The sequence below is a fragment of the Propithecus coquereli genome, unplaced genomic scaffold (assembly GCF_000956105.1).
Source record: "Propithecus coquereli isolate 6110/MARCELLA unplaced genomic scaffold, Pcoq_1.0 Scaffold18, whole genome shotgun sequence".
NCBI classification, from domain to species: Eukaryota; Metazoa; Chordata; class Mammalia; order Primates; family Indriidae; genus Propithecus; species Propithecus coquereli.
The window spans coordinates 11,928-27,722 of NW_012142745.1; the positions used below are offsets into that span (position 1 = coordinate 11,928).

At 54.0% G+C, this 15,795-nt stretch overlaps 1 protein-coding gene across 1 annotated transcript in view; it reads right to left on the reverse strand.

The window, feature by feature from the left end:
- Nucleotides 1–348: 348 nt before the first annotated feature.
- Nucleotides 349–15,795, reverse strand: part of LOC105808725 (tensin-1-like) — a gene marked incomplete at its 3' end in the record, with an annotated part of 53,625 nt that continues 38,178 nt past the window's right edge. Inside the window, exons 6-16 of the mRNA XM_012642457.1 lie at nt 15,207–15,378; nt 12,543–12,593; nt 11,005–11,127; nt 10,548–10,612; nt 8,886–8,969; nt 5,243–5,355; nt 4,723–4,783; nt 4,433–4,508; nt 3,718–3,847; nt 1,637–1,702; nt 349–469 (exon numbers count right to left, since the gene is read on the reverse strand). Of these exons, the coding sequence (XP_012497911.1) occupies nt 349–469; nt 1,637–1,702; nt 3,718–3,847; nt 4,433–4,508; nt 4,723–4,783; nt 5,243–5,355; nt 8,886–8,969; nt 10,548–10,612; nt 11,005–11,127; nt 12,543–12,593; nt 15,207–15,378 (1,062 nt within the window). The remainder of the gene's footprint in view (nt 470–1,636; nt 1,703–3,717; nt 3,848–4,432; nt 4,509–4,722; nt 4,784–5,242; nt 5,356–8,885; nt 8,970–10,547; nt 10,613–11,004; nt 11,128–12,542; nt 12,594–15,206; nt 15,379–15,795) is intronic.

The window sequence follows — 15,795 nt, forward strand, 5'->3', positions numbered from 1 at the left end:
CCTTCTCCAAGGAGCCCTCCCAGACCACTCCAGCTCTCCAGCATCCACCCCCTGCCAGCCTCAGAGCACGCGCATCCAGGATGCTTATTTGGCAGCAACAGTACACTCGCATGACATCCCCATGGGACCGTTTTGCGGCATCCTTTGGCTCTGTCCTTATCACTATTGAACACTTTCATATATTTGCCTTATCTGCCCCCACTGGACTGTGAGCTCTCAGAGGTGCCTCGGACCCCTCCTCTGCCTCCTCTCTGAACCCAAGTCTTTTGACAGCAGGCCATGAGAACCGAGGCCAGGTGAGCAAGACCCATGTGGTGTGCAGAGAGGCTGGAAGCCACTGGGTCCCACCTACCCTCCATGCCGTCCTCTCGATGCCCACTGAAGTTGTCGTAGGAGTCCCAGCGGATGAGGGGGTCGGAGGTGTTGTAGTCCACGGACACGCTGGGCCCGTTCTCCAAGTGCTCCATGCCTGAGTGGGGTGGGGAAGGGGGGGCCAGGCGGGGGGACAGTGAGGGGAGGAAAAAGAGATCAGCAGCTGCAAAAACAGAGACAGCCAGCAAGCTCCCCCAGGACCTCCCCGAGGGACGTCTCATGTTCTTGAGCACGGCGGGGCGGGCCCAGTGGCTTCAGCTGGATGGAGAACCGAGGAGTCTGGTTTCTTGCATTCTTGAAAAGGCTCGTGCCAGGTCGTAGGGGTAAATCAGGACAGGGCACCATACCCAAGACAGGGAATGAAGACCCCCTAGCAGAAAGCGGGGAGGACCCCCTGGCTGGGTGTCTGCCTTTTCCTCTTCTGTGTCCCTGGGGCCCCTGGGGCAGTGCCAAGAAGCCATAGGGTCTGCCCTGCGGTCAGGGGAGGGGAGTGTGGGACAAGCATGTAATGGGCTGCATGGGGTCAGGGGCAGTGAGGAAATCACAGCCTTGACAGTGAGAAGACACAGAGCCTCTAAAAGGTCATCCCAGGGATGCCCCTGCCCCTCTCTGAAAATGCCCTCCACTCCAGACAGAAAGCTGAGGGCAGAGGCAGTGTCTCTTACCCACCCATGGAAAGCCCAGCTCAGAGATAGCACAGCTGCAAGTCAGGCCTTTCAAGTTACCTTCCTGGCCTGGCAGTCCTTTCTTTAGTCTATCCACAGTCCCTCTGCCTTTAACCTAACTTCTTCTCCTCCCATTTTGTTCTCAAATAAGATGGAGAACAACTGGTCTCCACATATAACTAGTCTAGAGGCTTAAAGGCTATTATTAAATTGGCCTTCAGGTTGAAGCACCTCAGTTCTCAGAAATACTCATCATCTATCCAGCACCTTTGAGTGTCCCCCCTGGCCACTCCCTCCATCTGCCAGGGCCCTCAGTCTCTGAATATAACGGGCTGATGACCTAGTAAGACCAGAACAGTTTATCCAACCCAGCGCCTGTCTGTCTGCTTTTTTATTTTTATTATCCAGAGATTAAGTCACTGGTTCATGTTTAGCTAGGGGTCCACTCTGAAACCCAGATCCTTTACTGATGGCCTGCCTCTCAATCACAGGTAGCTTGATAATTGTAGAGCAGACCAGTGGAAAGATAATGGGGATAGGGTGGGCACAGGTCAGGATGGAGGGAAGGGGTGACAAATGGATTCCAACTTGGCTCATACCATGAATTTTCTCTGGCCCGTAAGAAAATACAAACTCCACTTTGCCATATTCTGGAAATCGATCATCTGAAAAAAGAGAAGGAAAAATAAAAACGGGCAATGAATTCCCAAAAAGGACTCCATAAAAAGTTTTCTTCTAGAAAAAAATTAAGTAATATATGTGTACATGGTTAATAATATAACAACTAATGCATATATAATTATACATATATACATGAAATTATATATGTACACTGAATAAATCTCCTCCCCACCCAACCCCCAGCCTTCCTGCCTGAGGTAAGCACATCTAACCATCTCTATTTTTTATTCTACTAGCAATTTACCTCTAAGACTCTCAATAATAGCCACTATTTTATGCTACTATTTCTATATATCAATTTTAAATAATCTTCATTGATTCACCACTATGAAGATGAATAATTTGGTTCACTTATACTACCCCCACTTCCTGCCTTCTTAAATCTGGTTAGATTATTATTTTTATTTATTCTACTGATTACCTTTGAGACTTTAAGTACTATAGTTAAGCCTCTATTTCTTGATCTGTACATTTTCAATGGTGTGTCCTGACTCCCACCGTTTAAGAGGAGGAAATGAGTAACCCTCCCTTTCCTCTACCTCTCCCAACCCCATGTTTATTCTGTAGCTATATCTTTATTTTGCCTTGTTAAGATTGATAACATTTACATTCTGTGCTATAATTATAACAGCATCTTCGGAAGCCCTCCTGGCTCCAGTGCAAGGAAAGCTCAACACGGAAACATTCTTCTTTTACACGAGCCAGACTACACTGAGGAGACCCAGCCTCTCCTCCAAGCTGCAGCCCCACTCCATCCTCTCTGCCTGAGCCCACTCTGGACATAGATCACTGTCCACTGCCTGTAGGAAGAGAAGTAATAGCAAGGATGGCATCTGCCCTGTGAGACACCCATCATGCCTGCGCATGTCTCCATCACTGAGAGCGTCACATCATAGTATCATGTTTGTGTGTCTCTTGCCCATGAGCTCCCTGAGGGTAAGACCTGACTTTTTCTCATGCCTGACACATAGGCACACAAGTGATGCCTGGTGGGTGGATGGATGTATGGATGGATGAATAGATGGGTGGGTGGGTGGATAGATGGATGAATAGGTGGGTGGATAGGTAGATGGGTGAATGTATAGATGGGTGGATGGATAGATGGGTGGATGGATGGATGGATGGATGGATGGATGGATTGGTGGATGAATGGGTGGGTGGATGGATAGATGGATGAATAGGTGGGTGGATAGGTAGATGGGTGAATGTATAGATGGGTGGATGGATAGATGGGTGGATGGATGAACGAATGTGTGGATGGATGAGTAGATGGATGAATATGTGGATGGGTATATGTACAGGTAGGTGGGTGGATGGATGGACAGAATGATGGATGGATGGATGAATAGACATGTATTTGTATATGTCCCATTCCTGAATGTGAAATATATAAAAACCTCCAATGGATAGAAGAAAGAAGCAAATGAAGACCCCAAACCTTTCCTGACCACATCTCCTTGTCTCGGGATAGGTTCTTCCCTCACTGCTGCCACCACCCTTGACTCCTGCTCCTCTACCCTGTGGGGTAATTTTTCCCTGCCATGTCTGCCCCCCAATTTGACAAGATTTTTCAGCTTCAGCAAGGCAAAGATCATGTCATGTTTTACTTTGAATCCCCAGCACTTGGTACAGAGCCTAGCACAAAGTGGATGCCCAATGAATGTTGGAAATGTGATTGTCAGCAGGACTCATGTGACAAATTGGGAGGACAAGATGAAGGAGATAGAGGGAAAGTAGTAGGAGGTTGCAAGATATAAAACAGGGGATATAAAGCCCAGGGACTGGGAGGAACTTACCTCCACCTCTACTGACAACTTGAATTCTTGGCCCATTCCAATCCCAACTCTCTCCCAATTCTCTCCCACTGTCACTAAGGGTACCCTGAGACTTGGTAGAGCATGTGGCTCAGAAAAGATGGTCCCCATGTCCACCACATCCCCTCAAAGCTCCTCTCCCCAGCACGGGATCACCCACCCCCAGCCCCACCCAAGGAGTCCACCTTTGAAGGCATCATCGAGGTCTTCCTTGCCAAAGACAACCCCCAAGTCATGGATGGCACAGGTGTGGAACTGCACACGGAAGATGACGTCGCGGGCTGGGCTCCGGAACTTCTTGTGGTAGCACTTCAGCTGGGTGGGACAGGGGCAAAGCCAGTCAGGGGCATGAGGATGGGAAATCAGCTCCCAGGGAGCCTCCTTTTCAGATCCGCTGACAGAACCCCCAAGGCTCGCTCCAAACCCAGGGAGGGAGAGGTCACCAACACCAAACAGGATCTCAGAGCTCTGTGGGGAAGCTTCTAGAAGAGCAGAAAGTGGGAGGCCAGTCTTGACCTTTGGGGACAAAACTACCCTTCTAAGAAGTTTCTGTATAAAAGTCAGAACGGAAAAAGTAAGAGTGGATTTAAACTGCAGCAGGAAGGACTAAAGTTAGAATTGAGGGAGTCCTTGTCACCAACCAGAAGCCAGAAGGTAACAGCTCACACTAAGTTATATTTTTCTGGAGATGGTCCAGGACAAAAGATAAACCCAGGGGAGGAGACAAGGACTGTCCTGGGCTGGACGGTCTTGCAGGAGCCCTGAGAGCCCAGGATTCTAAGTCTGGCAGCCCCCAGAAGGAGTAGCTGTCTCATCCCGAAAGGCAGGAGGGGAGCAGGGAGAGAAAAGAAGGAAGCAAAAACAAAAGAGGGTCAGGCTTCAGACGAGGGTGGCACTCACCAAGATGTCCCCCTTCAAGAGCAGTCCTGGCTCGATGGTGATGCAGACGCTGGTCTGGCTGTCCCCTGGGATGTTGCTGAGGGGGAGAGATGGACAGAGAAAGAGGGCGCTGGAGGAGGATGTTTTCTCCTAGCTGCCCCTCTGCCACAGGGCTACTGGGAACCCTCGCTGACTTTGTCCCTTAAGCCTTCATGAGAAGAAGAGGTTCTGGGCAGCCTCTCCAAGCCCTCTCTGGTCCTGAGCCTTGGGCCTTGGGCATCCCTGGCCTCTCGTCCCCATAGAATACTCACTAGATGCCAGACGTGTAAACAGGCTGCATGGCCTGGTAGATGCGCAGAAACGGCCGACACCCTGTAAGGGAGATGGGTGTTAGCTAAGATAGCAGAAACCCTGGGAGGGGGAAAGGGCAGAGGAGAGAGTGAAGGAAGAAAGAGAGAAAGGAAGGAAGCAATGGGGAAGAGAGGTAGGAAAGAGAAAAGAGGAAAGAGAAATAGAGGAAGCAGAAAGGGGAAGAAATACTAAGGTTTCACTTGTAAGGCGGTTTAAGTTTATAAAAATAGCGCCACATCCACCATCACTGGCCAGCAGGCATTGCGAGTATCAAATCCATTTAGTAAATGAATAGACTGCGGCTCAGAAAAGTTCAGGAAGTGATACAGTTAAGATTTCAACCCAAGACTTAGGACTACAGCTCTGGTGTTTTGTTTTGTTTTGTTTTGTTTTGTTTTGTTTTTGTAACCACCCAAGGCTGCCTCTTAAGGGAAGGCAATGGAAGACGAGAGAGGGCGGCCAGAGGCTTGGGGCAGGTACCTCCTTTAGACTCAAAGTTGGGGATGCCATGCATGATCACGTGGTGCAGAAACAAGGGCTTGTTGTTCATTTTGATGGAGCCGGAGAGCAGGCCGCTGAAGTAATGCACGTACCTGCGGCAGGGAGAGGAGCAGCTTCAGGAGGCAGGCCTGTGCTGGTGCAGCCAGCCACCCCTGTCCCCTCTTCTCCGGAGACATTGCCCTGGGCTGCCCGCCTGCTCCCCCCACAACAACATGCCCCACCCCCAGGCCTCCAGGCAGCTGAGGTCTCCGCCCCAGTACGGGCTTCCCTCACTGCTCAGAGCCCCAGGTAGGAGGAGCAAGCAGGTACCACCAGACCAGGAGCTGGATCAAGCAGAACATCTCACTCGGTGTTCTCCAGCGCCTCCTGGTGTTCAACATGAGCATGTCTTTCCTGCTTCACTCCCTGCCCAAGAATGGACTGAAATTCCTCCCTGATATCCCGGACAGGCATCATTTAGCTGCCCACTACTGCACGTGGCAGGCCCAACCATCACACAGCTCGGACACCCTCACACCCCCACATCGAGCCCAGCAAGCTTACACTTACACTCACAGCCCCAGCTGTGCCCACAGCCCCACCAGGCCCAAGACAGTCCAGCAAACAGTGAGCAAGACCTTAGTAACGACAGTTCTTTACTTTCTTTATACCAAGCACGAAGTCCCCCAGTATCAATTATCTCATTGATATTTGAGATAACTGGCTTCCAATCAGCATTCCTGTCTCTAGGGTCACCAGCCCCCACTTCTTTAACAGAGATCTGTTGGAAGACTGGAAGGATTGACCCAGCTCCTCTCCTTCTAGACAGAGAGGGACAATAAGGTCCAGAAATGGTCACTGGGGTCCCAAAGACACAGCAAACACACACAGCTGGGAGTGGGGGACAGAGAAGGAAAGAAGTCTGGGCTCCCACACATCTGCCTAAACCAGACGTCAGTCTTTCTGCGGTTGATTGGTTGGCACTTCCTCCTTTTCTGACTGGCCAGAGCGCACGGAGCCAGACCAATCAGAATGCAGCCAGAGGCTCTGCAGGAGCGGGCGGGACCGGAACCCCCACGAGCATGACAACGCTACCCTCCTGTCTCTTGGCCCCTTGGTCCACCTCCAGGCCTGTGGGCCCCCATCCCTGAGCCTGGGTGGGGCCACCTTGGACTACCCGAGCAAGATAATCTGATGGGCAGCTCCAGGTCCTATTCAGGCCCCTGCCCAGCCCCCAGCCCCATTACTCAAACCGGAAATCTGGAATGGCAGGTTCCTATCAGATCCCCTGATCGCGCCAACAGGATGTGTCTGTGTGCTGGGGACAATGAGTCCAGGGGCGGGTGACAATGAATGGGGGAGCTGCAGGCAAAGCCCCTCCCTCTCTCTCTCCCCGCCCTCCTCTCCTCCAACTGCTCCGCTCCCTGCAAGTGACTCTGACAAGAAGGCGGGAAAGTGGCAACGAATGCCTAGTAAACCCAACGCTGCACTTTCACATTTGGGCACAGAGAGTGACCCACCCACAAGCAGATGCAGCAGTAGACATGAGCTGGCGGCGGACCCAGATAATGTGCCCACACACAGAGGCACACCCCGACTGCATGCAACGTAAGCACATGTTGAACACCGCGGAATCCCCGAGAGGGAATACTGACCCCCCAGTCTCTAGGCCTTCACTGCTCAACTTCAGAGATGTGACTGCTCTGCTCCCTCTCTCCAAGCCACACTGTGCCATCATAACAACATGTTTCCCTATAGGTAACCCTGTCCCTGAAGCGCTACACCATGGCCAAGACCAGAGCCATACATTGTGAGTCAGCGACTAAGGTGTCAGTGCTTAACCAACAGTTCTTTCCTCCCTGGGAAGACTCTCATTGATCCTCAGCTGCTGTGTCTGGGGGCCTGGCCAGAATTTTCTGCACATAAAGACATCCCGTTTCTGAGCACTGACCCAGAGGCTGGCTGTCAGCTGCTGTGTGCCCACTGTAAAGTGCTGGGGTTGCCTGAGGACTCACTCATGGCTGCTTGCGCCTCCCACTGCAATGGCAGCAACAGCCTCGCTGTGCCAGCACACGTCTAGGCAGCCAGGCAAGGCGGGGCTGATGGGCTGTGTATTGGCCCCTCAGTGCGGTGGGGCCGGACAGCTCTAGGATCTGCAGCTGTGGGGTCCCGTTGGCCCAGTCAGTGTCCCAGGACCCAGGAAAGCAAATGGGATGCTGTGGCCTCCAGGTCTTTGTATCTGGTGCTGTTCGCTCCTCCTGGATCCTCACCCCAGACCTGCCCTTGCTGCCTTCTTCTCCCCACTCAGATGCCACCTCACGTGCCACCGTCCCAGAAGGCCCGTGGATCAGAATCGGCCCCTCTTGCCCACCCCGTCACTCTCTAGCTATCCAGACCTGTTTTGTCTTCACAGCACTTGTCACCACCTGAAACGACCTTGATTGTTCATGTCCTTGGACATCATCCACTATAAGCCGAGCTCCACGAGCCCTTGCCTGGCAGACTCAGCACCACATCCCCAGTGCGCAGAATGACGTTGACACATCACGGCAGGCAGCAGGCCCACACTTCCGGCCACAAAAGGGGCCGAGCCTGGGTCCCACTCCCCAGGCTTCCAGTTTGAGTTTGGGTTTCCCACCATTTTGGCTGGAGCCTCATCAAAGACCACATGGCCCTGAAACTGCCCTGTGCCCTCCTGTGGATTAGACATCACTGAACAGCGTGCTGCCCACAGAGCGGAATCCCACAGACAGCGGGCGGCACATCCCGGGGGCACTGCCCTGGCCCGTGTGTTACTCAGCCTTCATGTACACTCCAGATCTGTAGCTACTCCGTACAGACCCTGGCCATGTCCCCTCCCTAGGCTCACGTTTCTCATTTGTAAAAGGGGGTGCCCTCGATCGTCACATGGCACCTCATTATTCCAGTTTGGGCTCAGTTTGCCTCTGAGAGGTACTCCCTGGCCATCTCCATTAAAATGGCCCCATCCCCCCACCAGCCCTCGTCTCTGCGGTACCCCATTCTTTCTTTCGCAGCACTAGTCGCTATCTGACATTGTCTTGTTTGTGTGGTTACTTGTTTAGTGTCCATCTCTCTCAACAGACTGTCAGCTCACTACTCAGAAGGACTTTGTCCTGTTCGCTTAGACTCTCAGCGCTGGCAGCTATAGTAGAATACCTACATTTTGCTGAATGAATGAATGAATGCATCCTTGCCCTGCTTCCTGCCTGGGTTATTGTGAGACTCCAGTGAGACCACATGGTAGAAAGCCCTTGACAAAAATTTTAAAACTCTCCCAACTGAAGGTAGCCCTTATCGTCTCTGTGTCCTCCCCAGGGCAGGTAGAAGCGACGTCAGCTTCCTGTAGACTTATCCAAGAACTGCCACCAGGCCAAGAATAGTATGTGCACCTTCTTAGCCTAGACCCATGCTTCCCCACGATGGCCCCGCTGCTCTCCAGCACGTGCCAACCTGCTCTCCTGTGCCCCTGAGCTCACACCACCCCAGGCTGGTATCTGATTATACGTGACTGGTACACTCCCACCTAGGCACGGCTGTCCTATCCTCCGTGGGTACACAAATCTAGCCCCTGTGTGTAGCGTGCACACGTGTATGCACTGGGCCATGAGCCCCAGAGACCCACCTTCTTTGGGATGGCTGGCCAATAGGCACAATCTTATCCTCGTAGAATCGCTTCATTGCAAACCGGTCCAGAGCCTGGTCCGCACTGTGGGGAGACAGGTGGTCAGAGGAGCCAACTCCCACATCCAAGGGCCCCTTGTCCTCCTGCGTCTGCTCGCCAAGACCTGCAGAGCCCTCCAGCCAGCCCTTGTCCTGGTGGGAGGACAAGCCTCTTCCCCCAGCCATCCTGTGCTAAGAAGCTTCAGGAAAAGCGTGCTCCAGCATCTCTCTATCCTGGGTGGTACAGCACTGGGGTGGAGGGGGGCTTTGGAGCCAGACAGCCTGGGAGCCACACCAAGGCTGCCACTTAATAGCCCTGTGCCTGGGACATGTTCCTTAATCTTTCAGAGCCTCATTTCCTCACCTGTCAAATGAGGGTGACAACTGCACCTTCCTCAGAGGTTATGACAGAGATTAAGTGAGGTAGCACCCGCAAAGAGCCCGGCACCCGCAGGCACACAGTGGAGCACAGGAAGTGTTCACCATTAAGCAAAGATGAGGCTGAGTGCTTGCTCAAAGTCCTAAAACTACCGTCCTACTGGCAAGCCCTCCACAGAATATTCTAGGCATCCTCACAGAGCGCACAGAGATGATTTTGAAATACAAAGACAGATCACGCAGCTCCTCCACTCTTGATCCTCCAGCGACTTCCCAGGCTCTTAGAGCAAACTCCAAAGCCCTCAACAAGGCCCACGAGGCCCCACGGCCCTGCCGCCTGCCAGCTGCCCGCTCCTCCTCTCCCCTCACCGGCTCGGCTCCACACCCCGCCAGCTCCTCGCATCGACCTGACCTTCCGCTTCTCTCAGCCCACCGGGCTCAACCCCCAGGTCTCACATGGCCCCGCCCTTCCCACCTCGGGAGTCTGGTCTCTGCTCCAGTCCCGCCTGGCCAAGGGGCCTCCAACCACGCACCCCCCTTGCCACTGCCTTTCTCTAGTCCCTTCATCTTGTCACAGTAATTATCACCTGCTGCCACTGATGTGGCCATTCACTTATCTAACGTCCACAAGGGCAGAGCCTGGCCTTGCCCTCCGCTGTGTCCCAGCACCTAGAGCAGTGCCTGGTAGTGTCTGTGCAGTAATCACTGCCAAGCCAATAAACAAAGGAACGAATGAATCCCTCTGCCTCCCTGCAGAACAGGGTCAGAATGGGATTCACGCACCGGTGGTTCCTTATTCTTGCTCCAAATACCTATGTGGGAAGAGGGCTCTGCTGGCCCGAGGCAGGGAGACGGATGAGATAACTTCGAGATGGTTCCACCCACCCAGATCTGATCCAATGTTTCTTTCTGACTCCTTCCCTGCTCTCCCAGGGATTTGCCAAATAGAAGGAAGTTTGGCAAGGAAAAGTGGCCCCAAGAAGCTGGCTGCATGGGGTACCCATGACAGGGTCTGTCTGCCGAGTGCCCCACCAGGGCCCCAGATAGAGGCTCTCCTCTCTCCTGCCCTCTGTGCACAGGGTCCTGCCTTGAATTTGTGGACAGGCACCTTTCCTCTTCTGAGGGCTCCTGCACCCGTCCTCATCACCTCTCATCTCCTCTGTCCTTATCTCCCCATCCCAGCGAAGGGAGAGAAGTGGGGGAGGGTCACACTGTTCAGAATAGGGGAGGCTCGGGCCCCTCTTACCTGGCAGAAATGTTGCTGTAGTGCATGTAAGCCGCAATGACTACTCCTATCCTGCCTCGGTTTCCCTGAAAGAGCCCCAAAACACAAGAGCCTTCACTGCTAAGGCCAGCTCTGCTGTCCCAGAGCCCACCCAGCAGCCTTGGAGGAAAGGGGACAGGGGCTGGAGACAGGGCTGTGGCTTTAAGGGAGGACAGAAGGAGGAAGAGGGAGGTAGGGGTTGAGTGTCATCCATAGCTGGGGACACAAGCTGGTCCCCGCCCCTCACATCTTGGGGATCCCTCAGGGATAGAATCTGCTAGCCCCTGGAAGGGAGAATGCACACAGATAGACTTGCATGCTGACACAATCCAAAGACACAGGCAGGTATACACACTCATCTAAGGATACACCCAGGCATGTGCACCGCATGCACACACACACACACACGCACACACCCCCCACAGCCCCCTGCTCTGACCTTATTGTGCAGAACGACGACGTTGTGGGGGTCTGCATTGAGCCACGTGTCCATGGCCTTGCAAATGCTGCAGATCTTCTCCAGGGCGGGGGTGTGCAGGTCGGGCCAGCCAAACTCCAGTACCTGGGCCCAAGCCGTGAGTGAGAAGAGGGCAGAAGCCCTGGAGAGCCCACCAAGCCAGCGGGAGCAGCGCACACCACCTGCTGGTGCCTGGGCAGGTAGCGGCCGCCAGCCACTGGTTCCTGCTAGGCCTGGGGACCTCCCTGCCCGTCAGCTGGGAGGCAGGCCCTTAGAGGGCAAAGGCCACTGGCTCAGGCCTGGAGACCCTGGGGGGTCTCAGCAAGTCATGTCCCCTCTCCCAGCCTCAGTTTCCTCACGTATGTATAAAACAGAGGCCTGGAGCTGATGATTCCATCGTCCCTAGCACATAACTCTGATCTCAAAACGTGCTGAGGACCAGGTACGGTGGCTCACTCCTGTAATCCTAGCACTCTGGGAGGCTGAGGTGGGAGGATCACTTGAAGTCAGGAGTTTGAGACCAGCCTGAGGAAGAGGGAGACCCCATCTCTACTAAAATAGAAAAAATCAGCCGGGCATGGTGGCGCTCGCCTGTAGTCCCAGCTACTGGGGAGGCTGAGGCAGAAGGATCGTTTGAGCCCAGGAGTTTGAGGTTGCCGTGAGCTAGGCTGACGCCACTGCACTCAAGCCTGGGTGACAGAGCGAGATCCTGTCTCAAACAAACAAACAAACGTACTGAGGGCCCCAAGCACCGGCCTCAAGCTCCCCTCCCACAGACAGGCCCGAGGCCCAGCTCAGGGCAAGAGAGGGAGACGCAGGGGAGTCTCGGCGTCCATGGCCCTTTTCCAGGCCTGATGTGCAAACCGTCCATCGCTCAGGCCAGCGAGCACAGTCTGAGGGGCACAGAGGGCAGATCTGAATAGTGGTCTTCAGGCTCCTCAAAACCTTTCTAAACTCACAGAACTTTAAAATAAAAGAGAACTTCTTGGAAAAGCCCACAGAGCACACCTAATCCAGCCGGTTCACCTTCAGGGCACAAACTGAGGCCCAGAGAAGTCTGTCGCCTGACCAGGGTCACACAGCGACAGACGCCAGAATCCAGGGGCCAGGAGCAGGCACCCATGGCAAAGCCCCACACACAGCCCACAGAGCAAGCGGGAAACCCCGGCGGCAGGACCGTCTCAGGCAACGATCCCAAGTGTTTTAAATCCCCAAACTTAAGACCGCACAACTCCCGCCTCACCCCAGAGAGCCCCCGTGCTCCCCAGGGAGGGCAGACCTGGGTCGAAAAATCACCATCTCAAGCTTTGCTTTCTGTAATTTGCATTACAGAAACAACAAATATATTATTTTCCACTTTCTAAATACAAGATGGGACTCGAACTTTGAATAGGCTTTTCAAACTACCACAGCACTTTTCCCCGAGATTCTAACACGGGAACCACGGGGAAGGGAGCCTGTCTGTTCCCCTTCTCTTCCAAGCGGGGAGAAGCCCCCACCCCGAAACAGCCATCGCTCACCTTGGCGTGCAGCTTCGTGATGTCAGGTCTCCGCTCCGAGAGGTTGAACAGCTAGAAGGAAAAAGGGAAGAGACCATGAGGAGGTGAGGGGGAGGAGGGCTGGGAGGGGAGAGATGCCATGGCCACGTTGGGGACTGTGGTGTCCCCTCCAACTTCCTCTAAAAAGCCACCACACCGCCAGGCAGAGGCAAGGGCCTGCCCCAGGCCAGCCACAAGCGCCCTGGACCTCCTTGCTCTCCCTTGCTCTCTCCCCGATGGAAATGCCACCCAACGGGGTCCCATCAAGCACGCTAGACCAACAGGAACTCCACTGCAGCTTCTCAGGGAGAAGAGGGGGAGCGAGGTACACAGACACTCGGCCACTCCCCTCCGTGAGTGGACGTCCTGACATCCTGACGAAGGGGATGGAACCCGTCTCAGGTCCCTTGTGCCTTTCAACGCACAGAGGGGAAATCCAGCAGTGTGAAATGATATGTCGTTGGCCACCTCTGTTTTCCACTTCACATGTTGACATTAGAATCTCATCCCACGAAGATACAACTTCTCTGTCACTGGACAGCTCCCATCAGAGGGTGCCAACCATCCTGGGTGGCCAGCTCAGACCCTGGGCACGCCTCTCCCAGCACGTGCCCTTCAATGCCTCGCCACACGCCATGGAATCCTCCCTCTCCGGGATTCCTGTCTCGGCCTCCGACGGGGCATGCAGAACTCCCCACCTCCACCCCACAGCCCGGGAAACTCACAGAGGACCATGTCTCCTGGGAGGAAAGAGGACAGCCCAGTCTGGAATGGGCAGGAGCACAGAGACCCCCAGAATCCCAGACTCCTTAAATCAGGAAGGCTCTCGGTGCCTTCTGGTCCACTCTCACACCCCATAAAAAACGCTTTCAATTATATTAACAATGGCTATGTGTCCTACACCTGGCAGCCCCGTGCTAAAGACCTTACATCTAACAGCTGGTTTAATTCTCTCGACGACCATAAGAGGTAAATAGTGTTACTAGACCCATTTTACAGACTGGGAGCCTAAGGTTTAGTGAGGCTAAAGGGCCAGGATCATGGAGTTAGTAAGAGCAGAGCCAGAATTTGGGCCCAAGACTTCCTGATGTTTAAAGGCAGGTCTTAACAATGCCCCAACACAGCTGACAGATGAGTCCCTATAGTGGTTAAAGAGTATTCCCAAAAATTCGTGTCCACGCAGAGCTTCAGAATGTGACCTTATTTGGAAACAGTAACTTTGCCAACGTAAGTGGTTAAGGATCTCAATGTGAGATCAACCTGGATCCTGGGTGGGCCCTGAACCCAATGACTGATGTCCTCCTAAGAGAGGAGAGGACTGACCCAGGGAAGAAGGCCAGTGAAGGTGCAGCAGGCGGAGACTGGGGTGATGCAGCCACAAGCCAAGGAACTCCGGTGCTCCAGGAGCCACCAAAAGGCAGCACCAGGCAAGGAAGGATTCTGCCCCTCAGGACTCAGAGGGAGCAGGGCCCTGCCAACACCTCGCTGTCAGACTGTAGCATCCAGAACTGGGAGAGAATACATTTCTGTCATTTTGAACCACCAAGCTTGAGGTACAGTTGTCCCTCAGTATCTATGGGGGATTTGGTTCCAGGACCCCCAAAAGATACCAAAATCCATGGATGCTCAAGTCCCTCATATAAAATGACATATCATTTTCGTATTTAACCTATGCACATCGTCCTGTAGACCTTAAATCATCTCTTGGTTACTTATAACACCTAATACAATGTAAATGCTATGTAAATAATCATTGTACCACATTGGGTATTTTATATTATTGTTTATTGGGGTTTTTTTTCCTGAATATGTTCCACCTGTGGTTGAGTGAATCCATGGATGTGAAACCCACAGATACAGAGGCTGACTGTGATTGGTGCAGCAGCCCCTTCCTCCCAACTCAGACACCCTGGGAGCAGCCGCTTGAGGTTGCACAGATCTGGTCTGTGGTTCCAGTCCATGTGTCCCTCCCTGAAAAATGGACCTGAGCCCTCCTCTGGGGCCAAGGGTAGGTCAGCCTTTCTACATTAGAGGAGATCCCCAAGGCTCCTCTCCCACGTGGGTCAGGTGACTCCTCTGGGCCGGGCCCAGCCAGGTGCCAGCAACACAAGGTCCCTTATGATGTATGTTGCCACAACTCTGCCCTCAGATGCCTCAGAGGCACCGACACTGCGCCAGCTTTGGCACTTCCTGACCCTGCGACCTTAGGCAAATAACCCCATGCCTCTGTGCTCTAGCAAGACCTGCTTTTAGAGCTGCAGAGAAGGTTAAGTACACAGAAAGCAGTTAGAACAACGCCTGCCTCATAGCAAGTGCTCTGTAACCTGGAATTCTGTTGTTACTCTCTTCTCTTGGTCAACACACACACACAATCACACACACACACACACACACACACACACACACACACACGCACGGTTCCAGAGGCTGCATTCCAGCATTCCAGCTGCAGACACACTCTCTAGAAGAGAGCTGGGCTGCAGAGTGAAGACTTAGCCCACCAGGGACGTGCAGGGTGAAGGGCAGGTGAGGGTGAGCTGGTGCAGGGGCAGGTGACAGGGACGCCTGCAGTGAAGGGGCAGTGAGCGGGCGAGCAGAGGGAGGCACGTGGGTGCTGCACGAGTGGGCAGGAGGCCCCATCCTCACCAGGTAGTTGCCTCCATGTTTGGACTTGAGCATCTGGGCCACCTCGCGGAGGTTGCTGCGGAAGTTCTCCTCGTTGGCTGTGCTGGGGAAGGAGACGGCGATGATCCTCTCCGTGACGTACACCAGGTCCAGCTCACAGCTGTCCTCCATGGTCCGGCTCACGCTCATGTTTCTAGGGAGAGAGCAGGCAGTGGAGGGGCCAGGTCAGAATCCAGCACCCCAGGGTGGGCCCAGATATCTGCATGGCCTACACACCAGGCAGGAGCCCATGTGCAGCCCAGGGCCAAGGCCGGAGGCTTCCCCTGGCAAGACCAGTGCAGCCGGCCCGGGAGCGCCAGAGAGAACCAGCTGGGCAGGAGCCGGCAAGGACTTCAGACCGTTTTAGAACCAAACCGTGACAACACCAATGCTGAGCTCCTGTCAGTCCTTCATGATTCCAGCGCTCAGAGCCAGGGCCAGACTGGCCAGGAACCCAGGAGCCCAGCCCTGCCTCCCAGCCCCTGCAGCCGCCTGGCCAGGCAGAAGTCTCCCGAAGGACCCTGGCATGATCCGGAAGAGGAAGGCGAGCCAGCCTGGGTGCTCTCCAGCA